This window comes from Castor canadensis, unplaced genomic scaffold (genome assembly GCF_047511655.1).
Source record: "Castor canadensis unplaced genomic scaffold, mCasCan1.hap1v2 HAP1_SCAFFOLD_193, whole genome shotgun sequence".
In the NCBI taxonomy this organism is placed as follows: domain Eukaryota; kingdom Metazoa; phylum Chordata; class Mammalia; order Rodentia; family Castoridae; genus Castor; species Castor canadensis.
The window spans coordinates 61,734-84,097 of record NW_027395387.1 but is presented as its reverse complement, the minus strand read 5'-3'; the positions used below and the strand labels follow the sequence as shown (position 1 = coordinate 84,097).

The window sequence follows — 22,364 nt, the reverse complement described above, 5'->3', positions numbered from 1 at the left end:
GTATAATTGAAGGGTAGAAACCAAGTTTTAACAACGGCTACCTCAGATGACTATGGAGGATAAAAAAAGGAATTTACATTTATAAATAATTCTGTTTGACATATCTTTCAGAATGAGATATATTTTTCATTAGTTCTATTTTTTGGGGGTGAGTTTTGAACTCAGGGCTTCGTTCTTGCAAAGCAGGCACTCACTAGAAGGAGATATAATTTCAAAATCAAAACAAAATGATAATGTGTTTTCTGACATCAATTTTTGTTATAGCGTAGTCCTAGTAAATAAGAATCTAAATATTAAGAGTTTTTCCTATTTTTAAAAGACATTTGACATGACCTTTTTGAAATGGCAATTAAAGATATTTATTCTCTTTAATTAGTTAAGAGACTTTAGAACCATATTTTAAGTGGCAAAAATATAATTCAAGTCATTATACTTAAAATGTTCAGAAAACCTTTTCCAAAGTGCCTGTTGTTAAAATTATTAATATTCTGAGAATATGGAAGAATACTTTAAGCAAAACCACTAGGGAATAGTATGTTTTGGGAAATTCAATATTTGTATATTATATATTTATAGTTTAAGAAATAGTAGACATAAGCCTTCTTGTGTATATACATATTGTCAGTGTTTAATGAACATAACCGTGTATATAAGATTGTATCAAAGTCTAAGAACCCAAAGCTGTGTAGTTTTGACAATTTTGAGGAGGTGAAGTAGAAACTAATAGGGATAGTGAGAATTATTTTAGAATAATAAGCAAGATCATCATCAGTAAGATGATGATGGCTTTGAAGAAACTTCATAGGGACCCACTGTTTTATGCCTTTCCCTAGCACGATGTCCCAGAAGATCACAAGTTTTCAGGTTTTAAATAGGAAATTGAAAAGCTAACCATCACAAATTTTTAAAAACTAATTATTTCTTTTCTTTATCTTTCTTTTTGGTGGGACTGGTTTTTTAACTCAGGGCTTTGCACTTGCAAAGCAGGTGCTCTACTGCTTGCGTCATACCTCCAGTCCATTTTGCTCTGGTTATTGTGGAGATGGAACTATTTGCTTGGGCTAGCCTCAAATGGCAATCCAATCTCAGCTTCCCAAGAAGCTAAGATTACAGGTGTGATCCATTTGATCTTTGTTTTTAAAAAAATTATTAAAATTCTTTTATTTAAGAGAATTGACTAATGATCCTTTCACTGGAATGGGATGACACTTCAATGTAACAAATAAAAAAATTAACCTACATTTTCCCCATAAATATAATTTGTCAGTAAAACAAGCAACGGACTCAGATTATTTTACTTTGGGGTTGAAACACAATTTTAACAAGGTCCAGTATCCTAGGCCATTTATCTAGACATTTCCTTACCTCAGTAAAGTCCTCAGGTAAAGGTGAACCATCAAAGTCTGTGTCTTCTGCTTTTTCTTCTGATAACATGCCATTCATTTTCAGTGTACCTAGGAGAGAAATATACAGGTCAACAGGAACTAATGAAATTATTGAAGCAGTAGGAACATTTTCATTTGCCCAAAAAAGAAGGTGGTAAGTGGACCAATATCCATAAACAGTTTCAATGTTCTAACTGGAAAAGTTAGTAATAAGTGACATGGTACATGTCAGTGTAAAATTTCTAGTTAAACTTATCTACTAAAGTTGCAATGCCTTGCCTCAGTTGAAGGGAAAATGTTTGGACTGATACTTCTAGAAATAAAAGCCATGATGTTAGTCATATATTTTAAATCTCACTAATGAAGTAGCCTTTATTAGATTTACCTACATATATAGGAAAGGTGATAACAAACCCTATTTTATTTCTGAAATACTAGCGAACAATTGAGGAGTAGAAAAAAAGCTAATATATTTCATATTTACTGAAAAAAATTCCTCAGAGATGTTCTTGTACTCCTTAGTGTACTGATTGATTCATCTGATTCATCTACCTGGAACACAGGCACCTTCCACTGCATTGTTCTGCTGGAAAAGATTTTGGGCTTCCTCATCCACAACATCTAGCAGAGACTGGATAACTTCAGCTTCTTGAGGATCATCATAGATGTCGTCATCTTGTAGATCAGGTTCTTGAAAAACAGTCATTTACATGTGGTTTTACTTAAAAATACTGACATGAGAAGGGGACAAAGTGTGAATTGGAACATGGTAGGTCCTTTTAAATTTTAAGCATCTACTCTAAAAGGCACCGTGGTCACTAATACAACCCAATCACTTTTAGAATAACTCTGGCACTATGACAAAAGACCACACAAATGCACCTTAGGAAGAATAAACCAAAATCAATGTTGGAGATATACCTTTCTGTAAGTCATTAGTAATTTGATGTTTATTTTCTTAAATCAAATTAATCTGAAATGATTAATTCATGAAAGAAACACAAAGAAGTTATGTTACAAAGTTTAAGGCTCGAACAGGTCAGATGAAATAATCTCAAGTGGATTTTCTAAACCATTAGGTAGCCTGTGAAGCATTGCTTCACAGAATACAAGAAACACTGCTGACTTTGCAGCTTTGTGTTTCATTACTTAGAAGAGTCTCACAGATGAGTGAGAACAGATGCAGGACATGTGTACATTAATGCAGTCAGCAATATTAGTTTCATATTCTTTTTATTCTTTCATTTCTTTGAACACTAACCTTTCCTTGTAAAGCTACAGTAATACATAAGGCATAATGGATAGGGTAATGAATATTGCTTGGTTACCTGAACATTAGGGTATTTAGATTACTTAGATGACTTATTTGGGAAACTACCTTTGGACTCAGTCAAGTTTGCTGACCCCCTCATATGAGAAGAACATTTTCCTTCTGTGTACAAAACTTCAATTATTTCTTCTCCATTAACCTAAGGCATAAAAGCAAAGCAAATCATCAGATTACTATTCTGTGCCCTCTCTTCTTCAGTACCAGATCCACTTTACATCTCCCCAACTTACAAGGAAATATCAGTACAGCGGATCTGCATTGACATCATCGAATAATATCTGGAAACACTATGTTTAGTAACATTAAATCAATTATTTTTATTCTAGGAATTTTCACAACATTTACTAATATGAAATTTGAGTTGTTAAAAGAGGAATATATTATGACTATTAAACTTATTACACTACAGAAATCCCTTACTTGAGGCATAGTTCATGAGATTTGTCTTCCAATGAACATTTTAGAGAAGTTAAATAGGACTACAAAAGCTTAGCAGTTGAGATAAAAGGAAGCAAAAAAAAAAAAAATCAACTTTTTTCTTTTTCTTTTTTTTTTTTCACACATCAAAGTTTTTTATTATGCATCAACTTTTTTTCTTTTTGAGACAGGGTCTTATAATATAGCCTGGACTGGACTGTCTCAATTCGTGATCCTCTGGATCTCCATCTCCCAAGTAGCTGGGATTATGGACTTGCACCACTGTGTACAACCTAGAATATAACTTTTTAATGCAATAATAATTGTGAGGCACTTTATGAAGCATATTCTATAGAAATAAAAATGTTGCTGTGATGTTGCTCAGTGGTAGACTACTTGCCCAGCATACCTGAGGAACTGCGTTTGATCCCTAGCACTGAAGAAGGAAAGAAAAGAAAAAAAAGAAAAGAAAAGAAGAGAGAGAGAGAGAGAGAGAGAGAGAGAGAGAGAGAGAGAGAGAGAAGAGAGAGAGAGAGAGAGAGAGAAAGAATGAATGAATGAATGAAAGAGAAAGAAGAAGATTTGGGCAATTTGTAAAGTTAAGTGATTAGGATAAAGTAAAATAAAAGGTTCTGATTTACTCTGAAAGCCCCCTTTTTATTAAAATAAAAGGACACATACACAACAGAATTATTTCTTCATTAAACTAGTGAATAATAATGTAAAAAAGCTTCACTGGAATGTGAAGTCCCATTTTTCATGAGAAATTCATAGTCTAGACATTTACATTCAAGGATAAAACACTGTCAGGAAAACTCCCAGAAGATCTTAGTTCTAACAAAAGATGTTGGCAGACACAACAATGAAATTCCTGGTTTTTAGAGTTTTATGTCAATTGAGAAACTGTACACTTCTTTCATTACTATGCTCCTATTAAAAAGAAAATAAGCATGATATATCATGAATAACACCTTAGAAATGCATGAAAATTCAGTTGCTTCAGCTATGTGAAATTGAAGACCTTCTGAATAAACACAGAACAGTCAGTGTTGTAGTTTAATCCAAACATATACTAAGAAATTTTATTTTTGTGTCACAATCATTTCTGCAGTAACATTTTTTCTGCTGTACTATCTTTTCAAGGCTTGCTAAACTAAGTCACAAGTGTGAAATAATACAAGAAGTTGAAAGGCACAGAACTATTGGCTTCTGGTCACTAAATTTACTTCCTCCTTCTATACTAAATTGAGCTCATGTCCAGGATCCTGTTGAGATGGTAACATTTTTCAGATACTAGAAAAGCAATGTACTTTATGTAGGAAGACATCTTGCATTTATATTATGAGCAGGCATTTGTATACTGAGGTTCAGAATAGATGTATGGGATGAATTTAGGGTAAGTATTCCAATATTGTGAAAATCCAGCTGTGAACATCTCTGAAAAGTTCATTACATGCCAGAAAGAAAAATCATAAAAATAAAGGTTAACTAATAAATGGGCAGATTCTAATCAGACCTAGAGAACATGAAGTGGAATTTATTATGTGTTAAAATAATTTTGTTAAATTATTCCCAGATTTCTCTGTGCTAATCTTAAAAATGATTTAAGCTCTCATTTTATGTATAAAATATTTCCTGAGTCTTTCAAAAGCAAGTAAACCTATTTTTCCTCACTAGTAGTACATATTTAACATTTGTGGGTCACTCCTGGTCAATGCTAACCCAAAGAAGAAATTCTATTAAATTACACTTTTTTTTTTTTTTTACTGTGACCTAATGGACAACTGAAGGAACTGTGCACATGAATAGAAAAATCTCAACACCAATGTCATCTACTTAAGTGATTAGCTTATTCAGAGCTGAGAATGCCAACAGATGTAGGTTTACTTGTATGAAGGCTCTATGTTGTGTAGTTTACTTAGCAAAACTTACCATTTCCCAAAATATTTATTGTATCTTAAAAAATAATTAAATATGAAAAATTTGGTTCAAAGCACAAACAACCTGGTTATTTAGATAAGGGGATATGACATGAAAGAATGTGGTTTTTTACTTGCCGTGGAGAATGAATTCTTAGGAGTGAGGGCAGGCTGGCCACAAGGCTCTACACTATGATGGCCTGAAAGGAAAACAGAGAAAGTGAGGGGATGAGCAGGACAAAATAATGATAGAGATTTGTTCAGGATGATACAAATCTCTGCCACACTGAAGCTATAATTCAATTAAGAATTCTGATACATAAGAAAATAATTAAAGAAAGCCCACATTTCTGAGGGTGTCATAATTTTTATTAGCATACTAAAAGAGGTCACATTACAAAGTGATATAAACCAAGTAAATGGAATAGAATATTAGAGAAGGGTTTATCCCAAAGAAAAAGCCAATTTCTTTAAAGAAAATAGTTTGTAAAGAAGCTCATTTGGGGCTGGATGATTCAAGTGTGAGATACTGAATAAAAATGACCCTAATTGAATGGGACAGACATTCTTGTGCTGAACTCTATTCACTTCTCTATTGAAAGGAAGATAGCAAGTGCTCATCTCATTGTATAGACTTTAACACAGGAAAATATGTTGTGCATGCAACTCAAAAGAACTTTATATTTAAAAGCAAGTGCTTATTTTTAGCTCAAAAATTCAGCATAAAAATTTAGTACATATTATAAAAATGAGTATATTCTGTTTCTCTTATGGTTAAAAAATTATATACTTAAACATAATTTGATTCACTAAATTATATTTTTAAGAGATATGAAATGAAATGGCAGAGTTTGGAAAAATTAAAACAAACAGGCACATGAGTTCAAGGACCTCTATTTGAGAATGGCCTAAAAATAACTCTGTCTAGGAAGATGACAGTTGAGATGGAATTTTTATGGATAAATCTCCATAATTTTATAGTTGATATAACAAAGAATCTAAAAATGTCTTTTAATATTACTTAAAAGCAATATAATATTGAACCATTGGTTCAAAAAAACTGTATTGGAATGGAGTAAGACATAATAGTATATTATTAATCTCTACTTTCTGTGCCCTAACTGCCTCCTTTTCCTTTGTGTCCTCAATCACTAATCTGCTTTCTGTTCCTCAAATTTGCATTGTCTAGAATTGTGTATAAGTGGAATTGCAGAGTGTGGACTCTGCTTTTTTGGGGGGCAGTACTGAGGCTTGGACTCAGGGCTTTGTGCTTGCTAGGTAGTTGCTCTACCTCTTGAACCACCCCCCAGCCTTCTGTATGAGTTAAAACCTGTAAAGAAATTCGTTCCATGGGAATTAACTCAGAGAATCTAGTAAAAATCTAGCAGACAGAACACTAGGTGGTTTCCACAAGGGTGCAGAACACTGGAATGTTACAGAAAGGAGCCATCCTAGAGGTTACTAGTAAAATCCTCTTTTTTTTTTTATTTTGGGCAGTACTGGGTATTGAACTGAGGGCCTTGAGCTTGCTATACAAGCACTCTACCACTTGAGTCATATCCCCAGTCCCTAATAGTTTTATGAGATAGTCTGGCTTTAACATGAACTCAGTGACACAGAGCAGCAAAAAAAAAGACTCCTACATTCTAGCTTTTAGAAGACAAATGACTATAATGCAAAGCCTTTTTAAGCTACTGTTGGTATTTAGATACTATTGCCTGGTAACCTAAAAGATTAGTGATACCTGAAGTACTGAATTTACTTTTTGAATGCACTAATTTCAACCACATTCCTTGATGTCTAACATTCCTATTATCTTGTACTAGCAATAAAAGCTACATTTATGGCCCCTGATTACATAAATTAATATGGAATGAGACTTTCTGGGTTTAAATTCTGGCTCTACTTTTTATTAACCCTGAGAGCTTGGGCAAGTTGCTAAATTTCTCTGTGCCTTGGTTTCTATAAAATGATAATAGTACTACTAGAATTATGGGGTTATTGTGATGATTAAAGCACTTAGAAGAATTCTTAGTCCAGAATGAGCATTAAAGACAACTGCTACCACAATTATTACTACTGCTATTTCTATTATTATGCTAGAATGTAAGATAGATACCTGTTTGCATATTGCAAACATAAGTCCACAGTTCCTGGCTCAGAGAAGAATTTCAGTAAATGTGTGAATAAATTACTATGTAGCAAGCATGATGGTAAGTGCTTCACATATACTATTTATGCTTCTATATAACTTTATAAGATAGATACTAATAATTTTCTTATATTGATAGGAAATAGTGGCTTATATTTGGATCAAGCAACTTTGCTAAGGTTACACAGAACTTAAAAACTCAGGTTCATTGGGTTGCAAATTTCATGGTCCACTCTATTCTTCAATTTTCCTATCATATATTGAATTTCAGAGATGCTTCCATTTAAATATAGTGTTTTTTCACTAGATCTTGCAAACATTCCGGAAGGGCAGTAAAAACATTTTAGTGACAGCATCCAACCTTGCTGTCCAGAAAAAAAAAGTTACCATAACTACTTGTATCATAAAATCAATGTGCCCTTACCATTGGCTTTGGTTGACTTTGGTGCTGAAATGGCAGATCTCTTTGAACTGGGGACCACTGGATGACCATCTCTGTGTATAAAAAAAGAAAGGACAATTGCAAAGATTTAAGATAATTTGTTTAAATATCCTTTGAAGCATCTGTCAGCTAGTTTCAGAAGTTTTATTTTGCATAGGCTTCAAGTGGTCTAGGTACCCTCTGACGCTGTAGTCAAAATTTATGAGTCTTCATGTATGGATTTCTAGAGGGAGATATTCATGACTAAAGAATGACTTCTTCATTCCATGATGTAGCCCAGGATGGCCTTGATAGCTAGATCCTTGTGCTTCCACCTCTGGGTGCTGGGAATAAAGATGTGTATCACCATACTTGCAAGAATGACTTCTCTCATTTAAGTACTGACAAGGCCCAACCCTGCTTAGCTTCTGAGATCAGACAAGATTGGAAGCATTCAGGGTGGTATGGCTGTAGACAAGAATGACTTCTTTACACAATCCTTCTTTGGATTTTAGTTTAACATATCACACTATTTCCATTACCATTTAAAAGACTAGTAATAGCTGAGATACAATAACTTAGCTCACTGCCACTTAATAGATAAACTAACTTAGAAGTCATAGTTGACAAAGTCCTTGAATTTGTTTTTCTTTTAGAGTAAAAATCTAGATAAAGTATTTATAGTCAAAGGATTATAAGAATAGTACCATCCAAAATGAAAGGTAGCCAAAAGGATAACACCTTGGGAATGGGGACTGGTATGTAATCTTATTGTTGCTGATGCTTGAGGGAAAGGGAGGTTGCCCAAAGTATACAGTGTTGGCAAAAGCAATATGCCACAGGCTCTAAGTATCTCTGTATGTTCTTGCTGGATAGCTCAAAATGCAAAGCCCTGACTTTTTTTTATCTAGGCCATTTCTCTAGGTAGGGGGATGAGGAAACCCTCTCCCCAAACAAACCAAACCAAAATAAAACAAAATAATAATAGTACCAGTTCTCCAGGCTGCTCTACAATATTCTTCTCCTGTAATAAAACCCATCGCCTATGCAGGAATCTACTAGATCCACATACATAATCTCCATGTGCTTTGGAGGATCTGTGGAACTAATACCCACACCATGCACACCATGCTCATGCTGCTTGCTGTAGCATTAGTAATAAAGTCTTTAGTCTCTGATTTAGGAGTTTATGTCCTCTGTAAGAATCCATGAAACAATAACAAGCTAGGTTATTAGCTTGCAAGTAGGGTAAAATCCAACACCCTTTACAGTTCTTCAATACAGATAATTACCACAAATATACATGTCTCCATTATTGCTACCCTGTGGAGTTTGAAGATAACAGGGAATACATACAACAGTAGAGAGAGAGCTGGAAGAATGAAGAGGAAAGTAATTGTGATTACCACTATAATATCTTTAGTACAAAGGCAAAAGAAAGTATCTGAGGGCTATGTGAAGAGTGGCTACTGACTTTGAGGCAGAGCATTCAGACATAAAGTTAGCAGAGATGTTAATTTTAACAAAAATATTTCCATGTTGTTTGAAGACTTCCCTTCCCCACTAATTATCAGTCAGCTAGACTTAAAAAAATAACTGCATGCCAATTCAATTTTTTAGAAACACAGAGTCAAGGATTATATTCAAAGAAAAAGTGCATAATCTAATTTAAAGATTCAGAAGGAACAAAAAGTTTATCAATGATTTAATTAACAAATCTCCAAACTTTGAAAGAAATAATTCACAGACACAATGGTGGATTTTCCACTCATTTAACTTGGCTTATTATCTTGAAAGCCTGGATTATATATATTGTAATATGCAAAATGATGGCCCTCTAAAGATGTTTATATTCTAAAGATTATGCTCTAATCATTGGAACCTCTGAATACTGTTACTTTATAGGGCAAAGGAGATGGGGAAATTATCTTGGATTATTAGGATTCCACTGTAATCACTGGGGTTCTAATGAGTTAAAGAGGAGGCAGGAAAATCAGAGTCAGGGAGTGCAGTGATGGCTGCTTTAGGACACAAAGCAAGTCTCAACAAATTCAAGAAAACTGAAATAACCCCCTGTATTATATCAGATCACAATGGAATAAAACTAGACCTCAACAACAAAACACATGGAGACTGAACATTATCTGCTGAATGACCAATGGATGACCAAGAAAATAAGGGAAGAAATCAAAAAGTTCCTAGAATCCAATGAAAATGAAAACACAACCTACCAGAATCTGTGGGATATAGCAAAGGCTAGGGAGAAAGTTCATAGCTACAAGTGCCTACATTAAAAAAACCAGAAATGTCTCAAATAAACCTAATGATGCACCGTAAGCTCCTAGAAAAACAAGAACAAACCAAACCCCAAACCAACAGATAGAGAGAAATAGTAAAGATCAGGGCTGAGATCAATGAGATTGAGACCAACAAAACAAAACAAAACAAAAAACAAACAAACAAAAAACTATAAAAAGAATCAATGAAACAAAAAGTTGGTTCATCGAAAAGATCAACAAGATCGATAAACCCTTAGCCAACAGGACAAGACAGAGGAGGGAAAAGACCCAAATTAATAAAATCAGAGATGAAAAAGGGTACATAACCACAAATACTAATGAAATCCAGAGGATCCTTAGAGAGTACTTTGAAAACCCATATTCAAGTAAACTGGAAAATCTAGATGAAATGGATAAAATTTATAAATGCATATAAACAACCAAAATTGAACCAAGATGGTATTAACCACCTAAATAGAATGATTACAAGCAATGAAGCTGAAACAGTAATAAAGAGCCTCCCTATAAAGAGCCCAGGACCTGATGGATTCATGGCCAAATTTTGCCAAACCTTTAAAGAAGAACCAATACCATTACTCCTCAAACTTTTCAGGAAATAGAAAGGGAAGGAACACTATCAAACTCATTCTATAAAGCCAGCATTACACTCATTCCAAAACCCAATAAATATGCAATCAAAAAAGAGAATTACAGACAATATCCTAAGTGAATATAGATGCAAAGATTCTCAACAAAATAATGGCAAACAGAATTCAACAGCACATGAAGAAGATCATACAATATGACCAAGTGGGTTTCATTCCAGGGATACAAGAATGGTTCAACCTATGTAAATCTATAAGTGTAATAGAATATAGAAATAGAAGCAAGGACAAAAACCACATAATCCTCTTAATAGATGCAGAAAAGCCTTTGATAAAATTCAACACCATTCCATAAAAAAGGTTCTGAAAAAACTAGGAACTGAAGGAATGTTCCTCAACATAATAAAGGTTATTTATGACAAACCTATAGCAACATTATACTAAATGCAGAACAAATGAAACCATTCCAGCTCAAGTAAGGAATGAGACAGGGATGTCTACTTTCCCCACTCCTATTCAATATAGTTTTGGAATTTCTAGCCAGAATAATAAGACAAGAGCAAGAAATAAAAGGAATTCAAATAGGGAAGGAAGAAGCCAAACTATTCCTGTTTGCAGATGACATGATCCTATATCTAACAGATGCTTAAAAAATCTACCAAAACACTATTAGAAATTATAAACTCTTTTGGCAAAGTAGCAGGATATAAAATTAACATACAGAAATCATAGCCTTCCTATATAACAACAATGAACAGACTGAGAAAGAAATCAGGGAAACAATCCCATTTTCAATAGCCTCAAAAAACAATAAAGTACCTTAGAATAAACTTTTTTTTTAAATAAAATTTTTATTAGGATATATTCACTATATGGGGGGATTCATAGTGACAATTCTAATTAGACTAACCTTGAAAAAAAATTAACAAAGGAAACCACAGACCTTTTTAATGAAAACTGTAAACCACTTAAGAGAGAAATCAAAGAAGACCTCAGAAGATGGAAAGATCTCCCATGCTCATGGATTGTTAGAATCAATGTTGTGAAAATGGCCATATTACTGAAAGCAATCTACATGCTCTATGCAATCCCTATCAAAATTCCAATGACAGCCTGCACAGAAAAAGAAAAATCGATCCTGAAATACATATGGAAACACAAAAGACCTCGAATAGCCAAAGCAATTCTGAGCAAAAAGTCCACTGCTGGAGGCATCACAATACCTGACTTTAGTATTGGCACAAAAATAGATAGGTAGACCAATGGATCAGAATAGAAGACCCAAGCATAAACCCACACATTTAAAGACAACTGATCTTTGACAAAGAAGCCCAAAATACACGATGGAGAAAAGACAGCCTCTTCAAAAATGTTGCTGGGAAAACTGAATATCCACATGTAGAAGACTCAATTAGACCCCTGTCTTTCACCCTGTACCAAAATCAACTCAAAGTGGATCAAAGGCCTTAGTATAAGGCCTGAAACTCTGAAACAACTTCAGGAAGTAGTAGGAAATATACTGGGAACATATAGGCTGATGGAATGAATTCCTAAGTAGAACTCAAAAGGCTCAGTATCTAAGACAAAAAATGAACAAATGGGACTGCATCAAACTAAAGAGCTTCTGCAGAGCAAAAGAAACAGTCAGTAGACCCAAGAGACTGTACACAAAAATGGAAAAAGTCTTTGCCAGTACTCATTCGATAAGAGACTATCCAGAATCTACAGGGAACTAAAAAAACTCAACCCCCAAAGAATAAACATCCCAATGAAGAAATGGGCACATGAATTAAACAAGGAATTTTCAAGGGAGGAGATACAAATGGCCAGTAAATACATGAAGAAGTGCTCAACTTCCCTGGATATAAAAGAGATGCAAATCAAAACTACACTAAGATTTCATCTCACCCCATTTAGAATGGTCATATTCAAGGTCAATAATAACAATAAATGCTGGTGAGGATGTGGCGAAACAGGAACTCTTTCAAGCTGTTGGTGGGAATGCAAATTAGTACAACCACTATGGGTATCTACCAAAAGGAACATAAGTTGGGACACCTTACACTGATGTTCATTGCAGCACTATTCACAATAGCCAAGCTTTGGAAACAACCCAGGTGCCATACAACTGATGAATGGATCAAATAATTGTGGTATATGTACACAATGGAATTTTACTCAGCCATAAGGAATAATGACATGTGGTTTGAAGGTAAATAGATGCAACTGGAGGACATTATGTTAAGTGATGTAAGTTAGGCTCAGAAAGACAAAGGCCACATGTTTTCCCTCATATTGGAAGATAGATTCAAAAGATAAACGTATACACAAAAACAAGCATGATTATATACAAATTCATAAGTAGAACAAATTTGTAATAGTGGAACTACTCTATGGAACTCAGGGAAAGAGGGAAAGAAAAAGAGAATGATAGAGCATAAGTAATATTGTAAAACATTACATCTATGAAGGTAGAGGATATAAGGATGTGTATTGAAAGCTGTTGAATAATGGGGAGTGAGCGGTAAAGGGGTAAGGGAGAGCAATGGAAGGGGCTGAATGGACCAAAGTAAAGTATACCCACAGTGGGGCTACCGTGAGAAACTCCTTTGAACATCAACTTAAATATTAATTATGAAAGTCATGACTGCAAAATAGGTACAGTGTGTGTACGTGGGTATTGTTGGGAGGAGGGAGGGTTGAATGAAAGAGATTAAAGTGAGGGTATGTGGTTGAAGAACTTCATATACCTATATGAAATTATAAAAGAAACCTCTTGCAATTGCTTTAAGTGGGGTGGGGAGGGGGTTGGGGGGACAGACGATGGGTGATGTAACTAATGTACAATATAAGCCAAATTAGAATTGTCACTATGAATGTCCCCTGTACAATGAATATATCCTAATAAAAAAATTAAAAAAAAAGATTAATAAAACAAACAAAAGGTGATGGGGAAATTATCTTGTATTCTTAGGATTTCACTGCAATCACTACAGTTCTAGTGAGTCAGACAGGAGGCAGGAAAATCAGGGTTAGAGAAAGAGATGGGACAATAGCAAGCAGGGAGTACAGTCATGGCTGGCTTTGAAGACAGAAGGGGGACAAAAGTCAAGGAAAGTGGTAGTCTCTAAGGTGGAGAGTTAAGGAAAAGGGTATTCTCCTAGACCTAAAGCAGGAATGAAGCCCTGCAAACACCTTGATTTTATCTGCTAAATTCATTTAACATTCCAGAATTGTTAGGATAATAGTCTTGTGTTGTCTTAAACCACCGAATTTATGGTAATTTAGTACATAAGCAATAGCAAACTAACACATATGTTTTTTAAACTTATTTCCACTATAAGGAACAGTTATTAGCATTTTAATAGTGTAATTATGGTAGTTCTATGCCTCCTCAGCAGCAGACCTGAGGTTCCAGTTGGACTGAACCATCCTAGCTCTAGGGATGGGCCATGATTGGCTAAAGTCAACCAATTTATTACTTTTCTTGAATTAATTAATTCTTTCTTTTTTTGGGCAGTGCTGGGGTTTGAACTCAGGGTTTCATGCTTGCTAGGCAGGCATGCTATCATTATGCCACTCTGCCAGGCACCAATTTACTTTTATCCCTTTGTCTCAGAGTTCAGGGAATAACCTTAATTTAGGTCTCAGGCAACTGGTATATACTATCCATTTTACCACTGGTGACTGGTGAGATTTCTGTTTGAAGGTTGCTGCAGATGGTGTGCAAAAGTGAGGCATAAAATTGATACGGTCATTTGACTATCATAAACTGGAGCCAAGTGTGGTGGTGCATGCCTGTGATCCCAGCTACGCAGGAGGGTTGAGAATTCAATGCTAGTTCAGGCAAAGTTACTAAGACATTATCTCAAAAACAAAATATAAACAATAGAGCTGGGAGTGTGGCTCAAGTGGTAGGTGAGGCCCTGGATTCAATCTCCAGTATAACAAAACAAATAACAAAAATAAAACAAAAACAAAACAAAACAAAAAATGACAAACTGATGAAAAGAGCAAAGAATAATGGAAAATAATAAAGAAACAGAACCAGAGCTCCTATCAAATTTCACCCTGACCATCTTATCTCTAGATTTTTAAAGTCGTATAAATCAATACATTCCCTTTCTTGTTTAAACAAGATTGAGCTATGTTTTCAGTTACTTGCAAGTGAAAACATTCTTCCTGATCAATGTGTTAACTACCCTATTAACTGGAAACTTGTTTCAAACGCCTATCCATTTAATGTTATTAGACTCTCCTACAGGAAGTCTGTTCTACCTTTTCTAAGTCCTGCCAGTTTAATCTGTGAATGGCCAATTCAGCAATACCCTGTAAGAGTACATAAATACAGTCAACAGCTTGAAATGCATGCACACACATAAATGAAGACCACAAATTATGGCAGAGTACCTCGTTGCCTTCAGCACCACTGAAGGAAGTGACATGTCTAAAGCTCTGTTAGCTTCTTCCAAGGTCATTCCTTGTGTGCTAACTCCATTCACATAATGGATGATATCCAATAGCTGAAGATTACCCTCAAAGGCTGCAACTGACCTTGGATTAATATCACTAATATAGATCACTTGTTGAAGACTGTTGTGACCTCCAGATAAGGTAATACCTTCAAAGAACAGAAAATAATTGTTTTCTTAGACATAAGAGTACTTTGAATCTAGCCAAAAAAATTTTACTGAAGAAAGCTTGAATTTTCATTACCCAACTCCTCTTTGCTACATGTTAGTATAATGTCAGGTAGTAAATGAGGCAACACTGGCATCCTGGGAAATTCAAGAACTCGTCCAACAACTAATCTCACTGTCTTCGGTGCAGCTCGGAGCAGATTCACTGCATCTGTGTGAGTCATATTGGTAACATCTGTGTCATTAACCTAAAAAATGAGAAAGGGGAAAGATTATAATTTTTAGACTAAGGAGGCTAGACTGTTAAAAACTACAGTAATAGCCTAAGTTTTATATAGTAATGTATTAGCTGGTAAGAGATTTATAGCAAAGAGTAGTCTCTACCTTATTAGAATCTCCCTTATTTAAGAAATCATAAGGACAACGATCAAGCCATTACATATAAAATAAAATAATAATGTAAGATCCCTAACAAATGCATCATTCTTTAGCCAATATAGGAAATTTATCATCTTAGTAATTTAAGAAACTTTCTGTCTCTGAGATTTGAGACAGCTTGTTTCATGGCCTGAACTGAGATTAAGGAACTTTCAAATTAAAAAGGCAATTTGAAGTATTTCTCAATTAACTAAAGAAAGGTTTTTATTTTTAAGTGGTGGAGAAGGAAAATGTAAGCTAAACAGAGAATGAGAGTGTTAGATTAATTCAACCTCTTCCTTCTCCAGCCCTGACTTGCTCTTTGGTCACTGCTATGGTTTATGTTTATGTTGCAGTTTGGTCTTCAGTCTGGTAACAGAGCCTTTAGCCTTTAAGTGATTAAATCTGGTAGAAGGTCAGTAGGTCCTAGGCAGGGGGAGTGCCCTCAGAAGTTATGGGACCCCAGCCTCTTTGGCTTTCTATTTTGAGATTTGATCTCTTTCTCTCACATATGCTCCCACCATGACACCATGATGTCATCACTAGGACTGAGCTGATGCCAGTGCCTTGTCCTTAGATCTCTAAAGCTGTTTTAGAGGTTTTTTTCTTTATAATAAAGTTAGACTACCTTGGGTATTTCACTATAGTAACAAAAAATGGACTAAGTCACATTTGCACAAATTTGCCATTCCTCTTAAACATCTCACCTTTATGAGTCGGTCCCCAGGCTTTAGCCTCCCATCACTTTTGGCTGGATCCTGTATGACATCATGAACATAACAACCAATACTCTGGTTTCCTTTGGTTACTGTAAAACCAAGACTTCCTTTTTCTGATTTAATTAGGGTAACAGGGAGTTCTACTTCCTAGAGAAAGAAAATAGTGATTTTTTTAAGGTTATCTATTTTGCCCTACCAACAAACAGAAATATGAATATTACTTATCTTGATTAATAGAGAAGAAAACCAAACCTTAAAAGTTTATTTAACTTGATCAAATGAACCACGTCTTTCTAACCCAAGAAAGACTGTTCCCTTCTTCCAAGAATATTGTTTGTAATTGTTTTTTTTTTTATTTTATTATTCATATGTGCATACAAGGCTTGGGTCATTTCTCCCCCCTGCCCTCACCCCCTCCCTTACCACCCACTCCGCCCCCTCCTCCTCCCCCCACCCCCTCAATACCCAGCAGAAACTATTTTGCCCTTATTTCTAATTTTGTTGTAGAGAGAGTATAAGCCATAATAGGAAGGAACAAGGGTTTTTGCTGGTTGAGATAAGGATAGCTATACAGGGAGTTGACTCACATTGATTTCCTGTGCGTGTGTGTTACCTTCTAGGTTAATTCTTTTTGATCTCACCTTTTCTCTAGTTCCTGGTCCCCTTTTCCTATTGGCCTCAGTTGCTTTTAAGGTATCTGCTTTAGTTTCTCTGCGTTAAAGGCAACAAATGCTAGCTAATTTTTTAGGTGTCTTACCTATCCTCACCCCTCCCTTGTGTGCTCTCACTTTTATCATGTGCTCAAAGTCCAATCCCATTGTTGTGTTTGCCCTTGATCTAATGTCTACATAAGAGGGAGAACATATGATTTTTGGTTTTTTTGGAATTGTTTTTAAGTACAACTTAACATGTTTGTCTAGAGATAGAAAAGACAGAACTTACTTATCCTTCCATTCTTTGGGGGAAGGGGAGTGCTGGGAGTTGAACCCAGGGCCTCCCACATACTAGGTGTACATTCTGCCACTGAACTACACCCCCAGGCTCATGCATTTTCATGATAAACAAGGACATAATAGTGGGTATGCTTTAAAGGTGAAAGAATACTTTGAGGAAAATTTTTCATGTATTTCTACATTACCAAGATAGAAGCCAAGAAACACAATAGAAAGTTTTTGTTTGCTGTTGTTTTGGTAAAAATATGAAGTCTTTGGATGATTATGTATTAAAACTTCATTAAGATGTATGAGCAAAAGTTTAAAAGATTTCAACTGAAAGAGGTTGCTTATGTGGATGATGTCAGATTTCTAAGAAAATCACTCAAAAGTTATTTTTACTCTGTTGCTAAGAATGAAACTGAAGTTGTGGATGCTATACACACACACACAGGCAAAGAAAACATCTGGAAAGATTGATTCTGAAATGCTTATGGTTTTGGGTGGTAGATTATAGGTGGTTTTAATCTTTTTCTGCTTTATAATTTTTTTACAATATACATTTATGATTTGGATAATAAACAATAATAATATTGAAAAAAATCTGGCTTTCAATTCATGTAAATAACATTAAATTTGGAAATTTGGTTTCCAAACTTGATTTGTAGCCTTAGAAGTTCTAAAAGTTACTATTACAATGCAAAGTTTCCAGCTGTGAAATCCACAGAGAAAATGTAGAAGACAAAAACTATAATAAATCTTAAAAATTAAACAGGTAAGCCATTGGAATTTGAGAAATACACAAAAAAATATTTACTAGGTGTCTAGTCTGTAGCAGCATCTAAACACTGCACTAGGCACTTTCCATATGGAATTTCATTTCCTCTTTACTATAACCCTGTGAGGTTACTAACCCCACTGTAGAGTAAAGCTACTAAGAATTGGAAGAATTCAGTTATTTGTCCACATATGCTGCCAAGTGCCAGCAGGCAGTGGTAGAGCCAGATGTGCCCAGATCCTTTTTTTTTTTTTTATTCTTTTATTCACATGTGCATACACTGTTTGGGTCATTTTTCCCCCCTGCCTCCTGGCCCTACCCTGTGCCCAGATCTTTCTATTGCTTTTCCTAATTCTCAGCAGAGAAACAGATCAGATATATTACCCACTTATTGGATGTAGATACGAAGGCAACTTTTTTTCTGACTAAAGGAAAAACTGTATGTGTCTACATCTTCATTAAGAAAATGTGGATTTTTTTTTCATACAGAGGAAATAACTTACCAGCTCGAAGTCTTCAAGGTGGTTTTCCAAGTCATTTGTCAAAGTCCTCAAGTTTTCTTGTCTAGTAGGTTCAGATGAGTGATGTGTATGGTATTTACCCACTGAATGAGAAGCAGGTTCTGACTGGGGTTGACAACTTTGCCCAGGAGTCACATCCAGTGGTAGAGGGGAAGGAGGATTGCTACAGAGAGAAGGAACAAGACTATTTTCAAATACATTTCAATGTGAATATATAAGATTGTGCCACAACAGAAAATGCTTAACAAATATTCCTGTCTGATTTTTACTGAGATGATAAGTTAGTTTTTGTCTAGTTTTGAACTATGAATTTATTCAATGTGTATTATAAACTAACAATGTCAATATTTATTCTCAGCCCAGGTTCAATTTTTAAAGTTCTTTAAGCTGTGTAATGATATAGTATACAGGTTAAATAATTGTATTGTATTTTGATTCCTAGTTGTTCATTCAAGGCTGAAGCTAATGTTATCAGAAGGCTAGTGTGTATTTTAACCTAAGAGGGAAAAAAAAGAAAAGGATAAAAGTCTTCTTACTGTGATTACTTTGGATGATAGTATAAAACCTTGAGCAAATATGTTTGGACCTGGATATGCACAAAGACACGACCAAACAGTAAAATGAAGGAATAATTATTAAAGGTACAGATGTAGTCATTTTCTTCTTATGCTTTGATGCTTATAATCACTTCTTTCCCCCTCTCCTGGTTCTAATATTTGCAATCTCTCCCCCAACTTCCCTTTGTAATTCTAACTTCCCACTGTATTTCTATGGATATCTCTTTTCTTTCTGGTTAAACAGTTTTGAGAAAGAACATCCTCAGTTGCTAGTAAATATGCTCAAGAGAGAAGCAAGGTATACTGAGTGGCTAGAGAGCTTACTGACTTACTAACTAAAATTGTCAGTCACAATAGCTAGAGTTATAGAGTTATCATTTGCCTAACCATTCTAAAGTTCACAGATGGCACATTCCATTGTTAAAGAAATATATGATGCTGGATTGTTGCTGATATCACCAGTTGCTTTGAGTGTTCCACACTCATACCTGTTCTCAAATTCTGGCTTATTGGGTATTTTCTGAGGGTAGTAAAACATGGTACAGATCATATCTTCTTGACTCTTGGGTGTCTCGTGTTGATTCTGTGCCTGTGTCATCATGTTACTTAGAGTCTGATGCAAAGCTGTACTCCAGGTCCTATTTGAGATGTTTGGTGGAGCTTTCACCGAGTCATCTTCACTCCCACTGCTGTCACTATAACTGTCTTTTCTGGATGGGGACTTGCACTGCTTCTTATTTTTGTCAGACATTTCATTTTCATCTGAGCTGGTGCCTTGTTCCATACATGATGGCTGGGAAGTGTTTTTATTGCTGTTTGGAAGCATTTGTGCTGGAGAGTGGAGTGGGGTCTGTAAGGGACACATTTAAAGAGATCTCAGGGTGAAAACTTACATTAAATTTAAAAGCAGTCAATTGAAAATAAACCTGTTGTAATAGCACTTTCTAGCAAAACTTATGCACATTAAAGAAAAATCATAAAGATTATAAAATAACAATTGCTAATATTATATGACATTTTAAATCAGAATTAGAGTTATATTTTGTACTTCATATCCTACTTTCAAAATTTAGATTTCTATTGTACTTTCTGAAGTCCTTAAATATGCTTTGGGAGCAATTTTAATAACTGTGTAATAGTCCTACAGAAGGTCATACCTTTATTTCACCCTTCAGCTTTAATTGGCTATAAAATTGTTTCTAGTTTTATACTATTAACATAAATTGAGGAGAATTTGTTTGAATGTATCTAAATTTTCAGCTGGGTTTCTTCTTCCTTGCAATTTTTTATACTGTCAGAAATGGGGTTTTTTTTTGGTGGTGCTGGGGTTTGATCAGGGCCTTGCACTTGCTAGGCAGGTGCTTTACCACTTGAGCCACTCCCAGTCATTTTTGCTTTAGGTATTCTTCAAATAGGGTCACAGGTTCCATGATCCTCCTGTTTATGCCTCCCATCTAGCTGGGATGACAGGCATGTGGCACCATGCCCCATTTTTATTGGTTGAGATGGGGGTCTTGATAATTTTTCTTGCCCCAGTCGGCCAGGAACCACAATCTACCTGATCTCTGTCTCCATAGTAGCTGGGATTACAATGTGAGCCAGCAACTGAGTAACACAGGGTGCTTTTAAAGGCTTGCTAAATATTTCCAAATTGCTTTCCAGAAAGATTTTACATTTTTGTCTTCACTAAAAGAGTTCCATTTAGTTTATCCTATCTGGTGCCCCAAATCAGTATAGTCTCTTAAAATGTTATCCTAAAGCATCTTAGAGAAAAGTTGTTTTTTGATTAATATCCTCCTAAAACTTTCCTCTCCCAGTATACGGGTTAAAGCTTCTGGCCCAGATACTCCTGCCTTCTGGCCCCAGGAGACACAATTCACTGGTAGTGGAACTATTTGAAGTACACAGGTCAAAGGCAGACTTTCTTTGTTTCTTTTTTTTTTTCCTTTTTTTAGCTGTACTGGGGTTTGAAGTCAGGACCTCACACTTGCTAGACAGGTGCTCTACCACTTGAGCTACTCCTCCAGCCCAGCAGACTTTCTTTAATTATATTAGTGGTCATCTGTGGTTAGCCTCCTACCTGTCAAGATGCAATCTGTGAATCATCATCAAAACAGATTTTGGTCCTTTATCCATATTCCTTCACATAAGAAAGGGAAACAAATATATCCCTTTCTCTGACTTCTAGTGTTTAAAAAAAAAGCTGAAAATCTTAAATGATTTTCATTTTTTATGCAAACAAGGTCAGCATGAGAATGACTGTTCCTTGTTTGGTTCAATGAAGAAAAGGATATTAAGTTTATCTGTATCTATCTATCTATCTATCATCTGTAGTAGTTTCTATGACATAAATCACCCAGGAATGCGGAAACTCCCCAAGCTAAGGAACAGCAGCGAAACCTGCTCAGATGAGAAGAAACAGGAAGAACAATAGCTAGTGTATGCCAAACTCAGACCTATAGGACCCCCCCCCCTCCCCCGCCCCCCCGCAACTTCCTTCCTTTGTGTTAAAGTAGCTGTAAGTAGCCCAGCTCTCCCACTCTCAGGGGCCACCCTGTTTCCGGACCCTGCTGCACGTCTCTCTGTTAAGCCTTTCCCTATCAATAAAATTTCTTTCTTGCCTGCAACCCTGGTGCTCTGACCTCTTAATCATAAGAGAGTTTGAGAGCGAGAGCCCTCTGACACGTCTGTGGACTGTGCTTGCTGGGCAGGTGCTCTACCACTTGAGCCACATCCCCAGCTCTGAGTTGTTGTTCAGATAGGTTTTCGTGATTTTGCTGGGTAGGTCTGGATTGAGGTTCTCTTCTTTAGGCCTCCTAAGGAGCTGAGATGAAAAGTGTGTGCCACAATGCCCAGTTATTGGTTGGATGGGGGTCTCAGTAACTGTTTGCCCAGGCTGGCCTCCAACTGCGATTCTCCCCATCTCCACATCCTTAGCAGCTATGATTACAGGTGTGAGCCTCTGTGCCTGGCTTATAAAATTTTTATAACCATCATTTCATATCTTTTTCATTTAGACTTAGAACACAGTTTCCAGAAAGAAACTGATTGCAAACATGGGAAGCACTCAAACAGGTTGAGTGACACACACAAGATAACACCTCCTTGCTACAGAAGTAATTAGGGTGCTGGAGGCATGGTGGCAAGCCTACCGAGCAAGTGCAAGGCCCTGAGTTCAAACTCCAGTAATGACAAAAAAAAAAGAAGTAAATAGGTATGAAACCTAGTGGGCAAATACATGATGAAATGTGAAATGACTAAAGCTGAGTTAGCAAATCCCTAAACTGATATT

At 35.7% G+C, this 22,364-nt stretch overlaps 1 protein-coding gene across 1 annotated transcript in view; it reads right to left on the bottom strand.

Moving 5' to 3' along the window:
* Positions 1 to 1,213: 1,213 nt before the first annotated feature.
* Positions 1,214 to 22,364, bottom strand: part of LOC141420442 (tyrosine-protein phosphatase non-receptor type 13-like) — a 71,109-nt gene continuing 49,958 nt past the window's right edge. Inside the window, exons 23-32 of the mRNA XM_074064628.1 lie at positions 19,561 to 19,922; positions 18,498 to 18,678; positions 16,273 to 16,431; positions 15,225 to 15,396; positions 14,919 to 15,129; positions 7,628 to 7,698; positions 5,190 to 5,251; positions 2,764 to 2,854; positions 1,938 to 2,075; positions 1,214 to 1,454 (exon numbers count right to left, since the gene is read on the bottom strand). Coding sequence (XP_073920729.1) covers positions 1,285 to 1,454; positions 1,938 to 2,075; positions 2,764 to 2,854; positions 5,190 to 5,251; positions 7,628 to 7,698; positions 14,919 to 15,129; positions 15,225 to 15,396; positions 16,273 to 16,431; positions 18,498 to 18,678; positions 19,561 to 19,922 — 1,617 coding nt within the window. The 3' untranslated portion in view covers positions 1,214 to 1,284. The remainder of the gene's footprint in view (positions 1,455 to 1,937; positions 2,076 to 2,763; positions 2,855 to 5,189; positions 5,252 to 7,627; positions 7,699 to 14,918; positions 15,130 to 15,224; positions 15,397 to 16,272; positions 16,432 to 18,497; positions 18,679 to 19,560; positions 19,923 to 22,364) is intronic.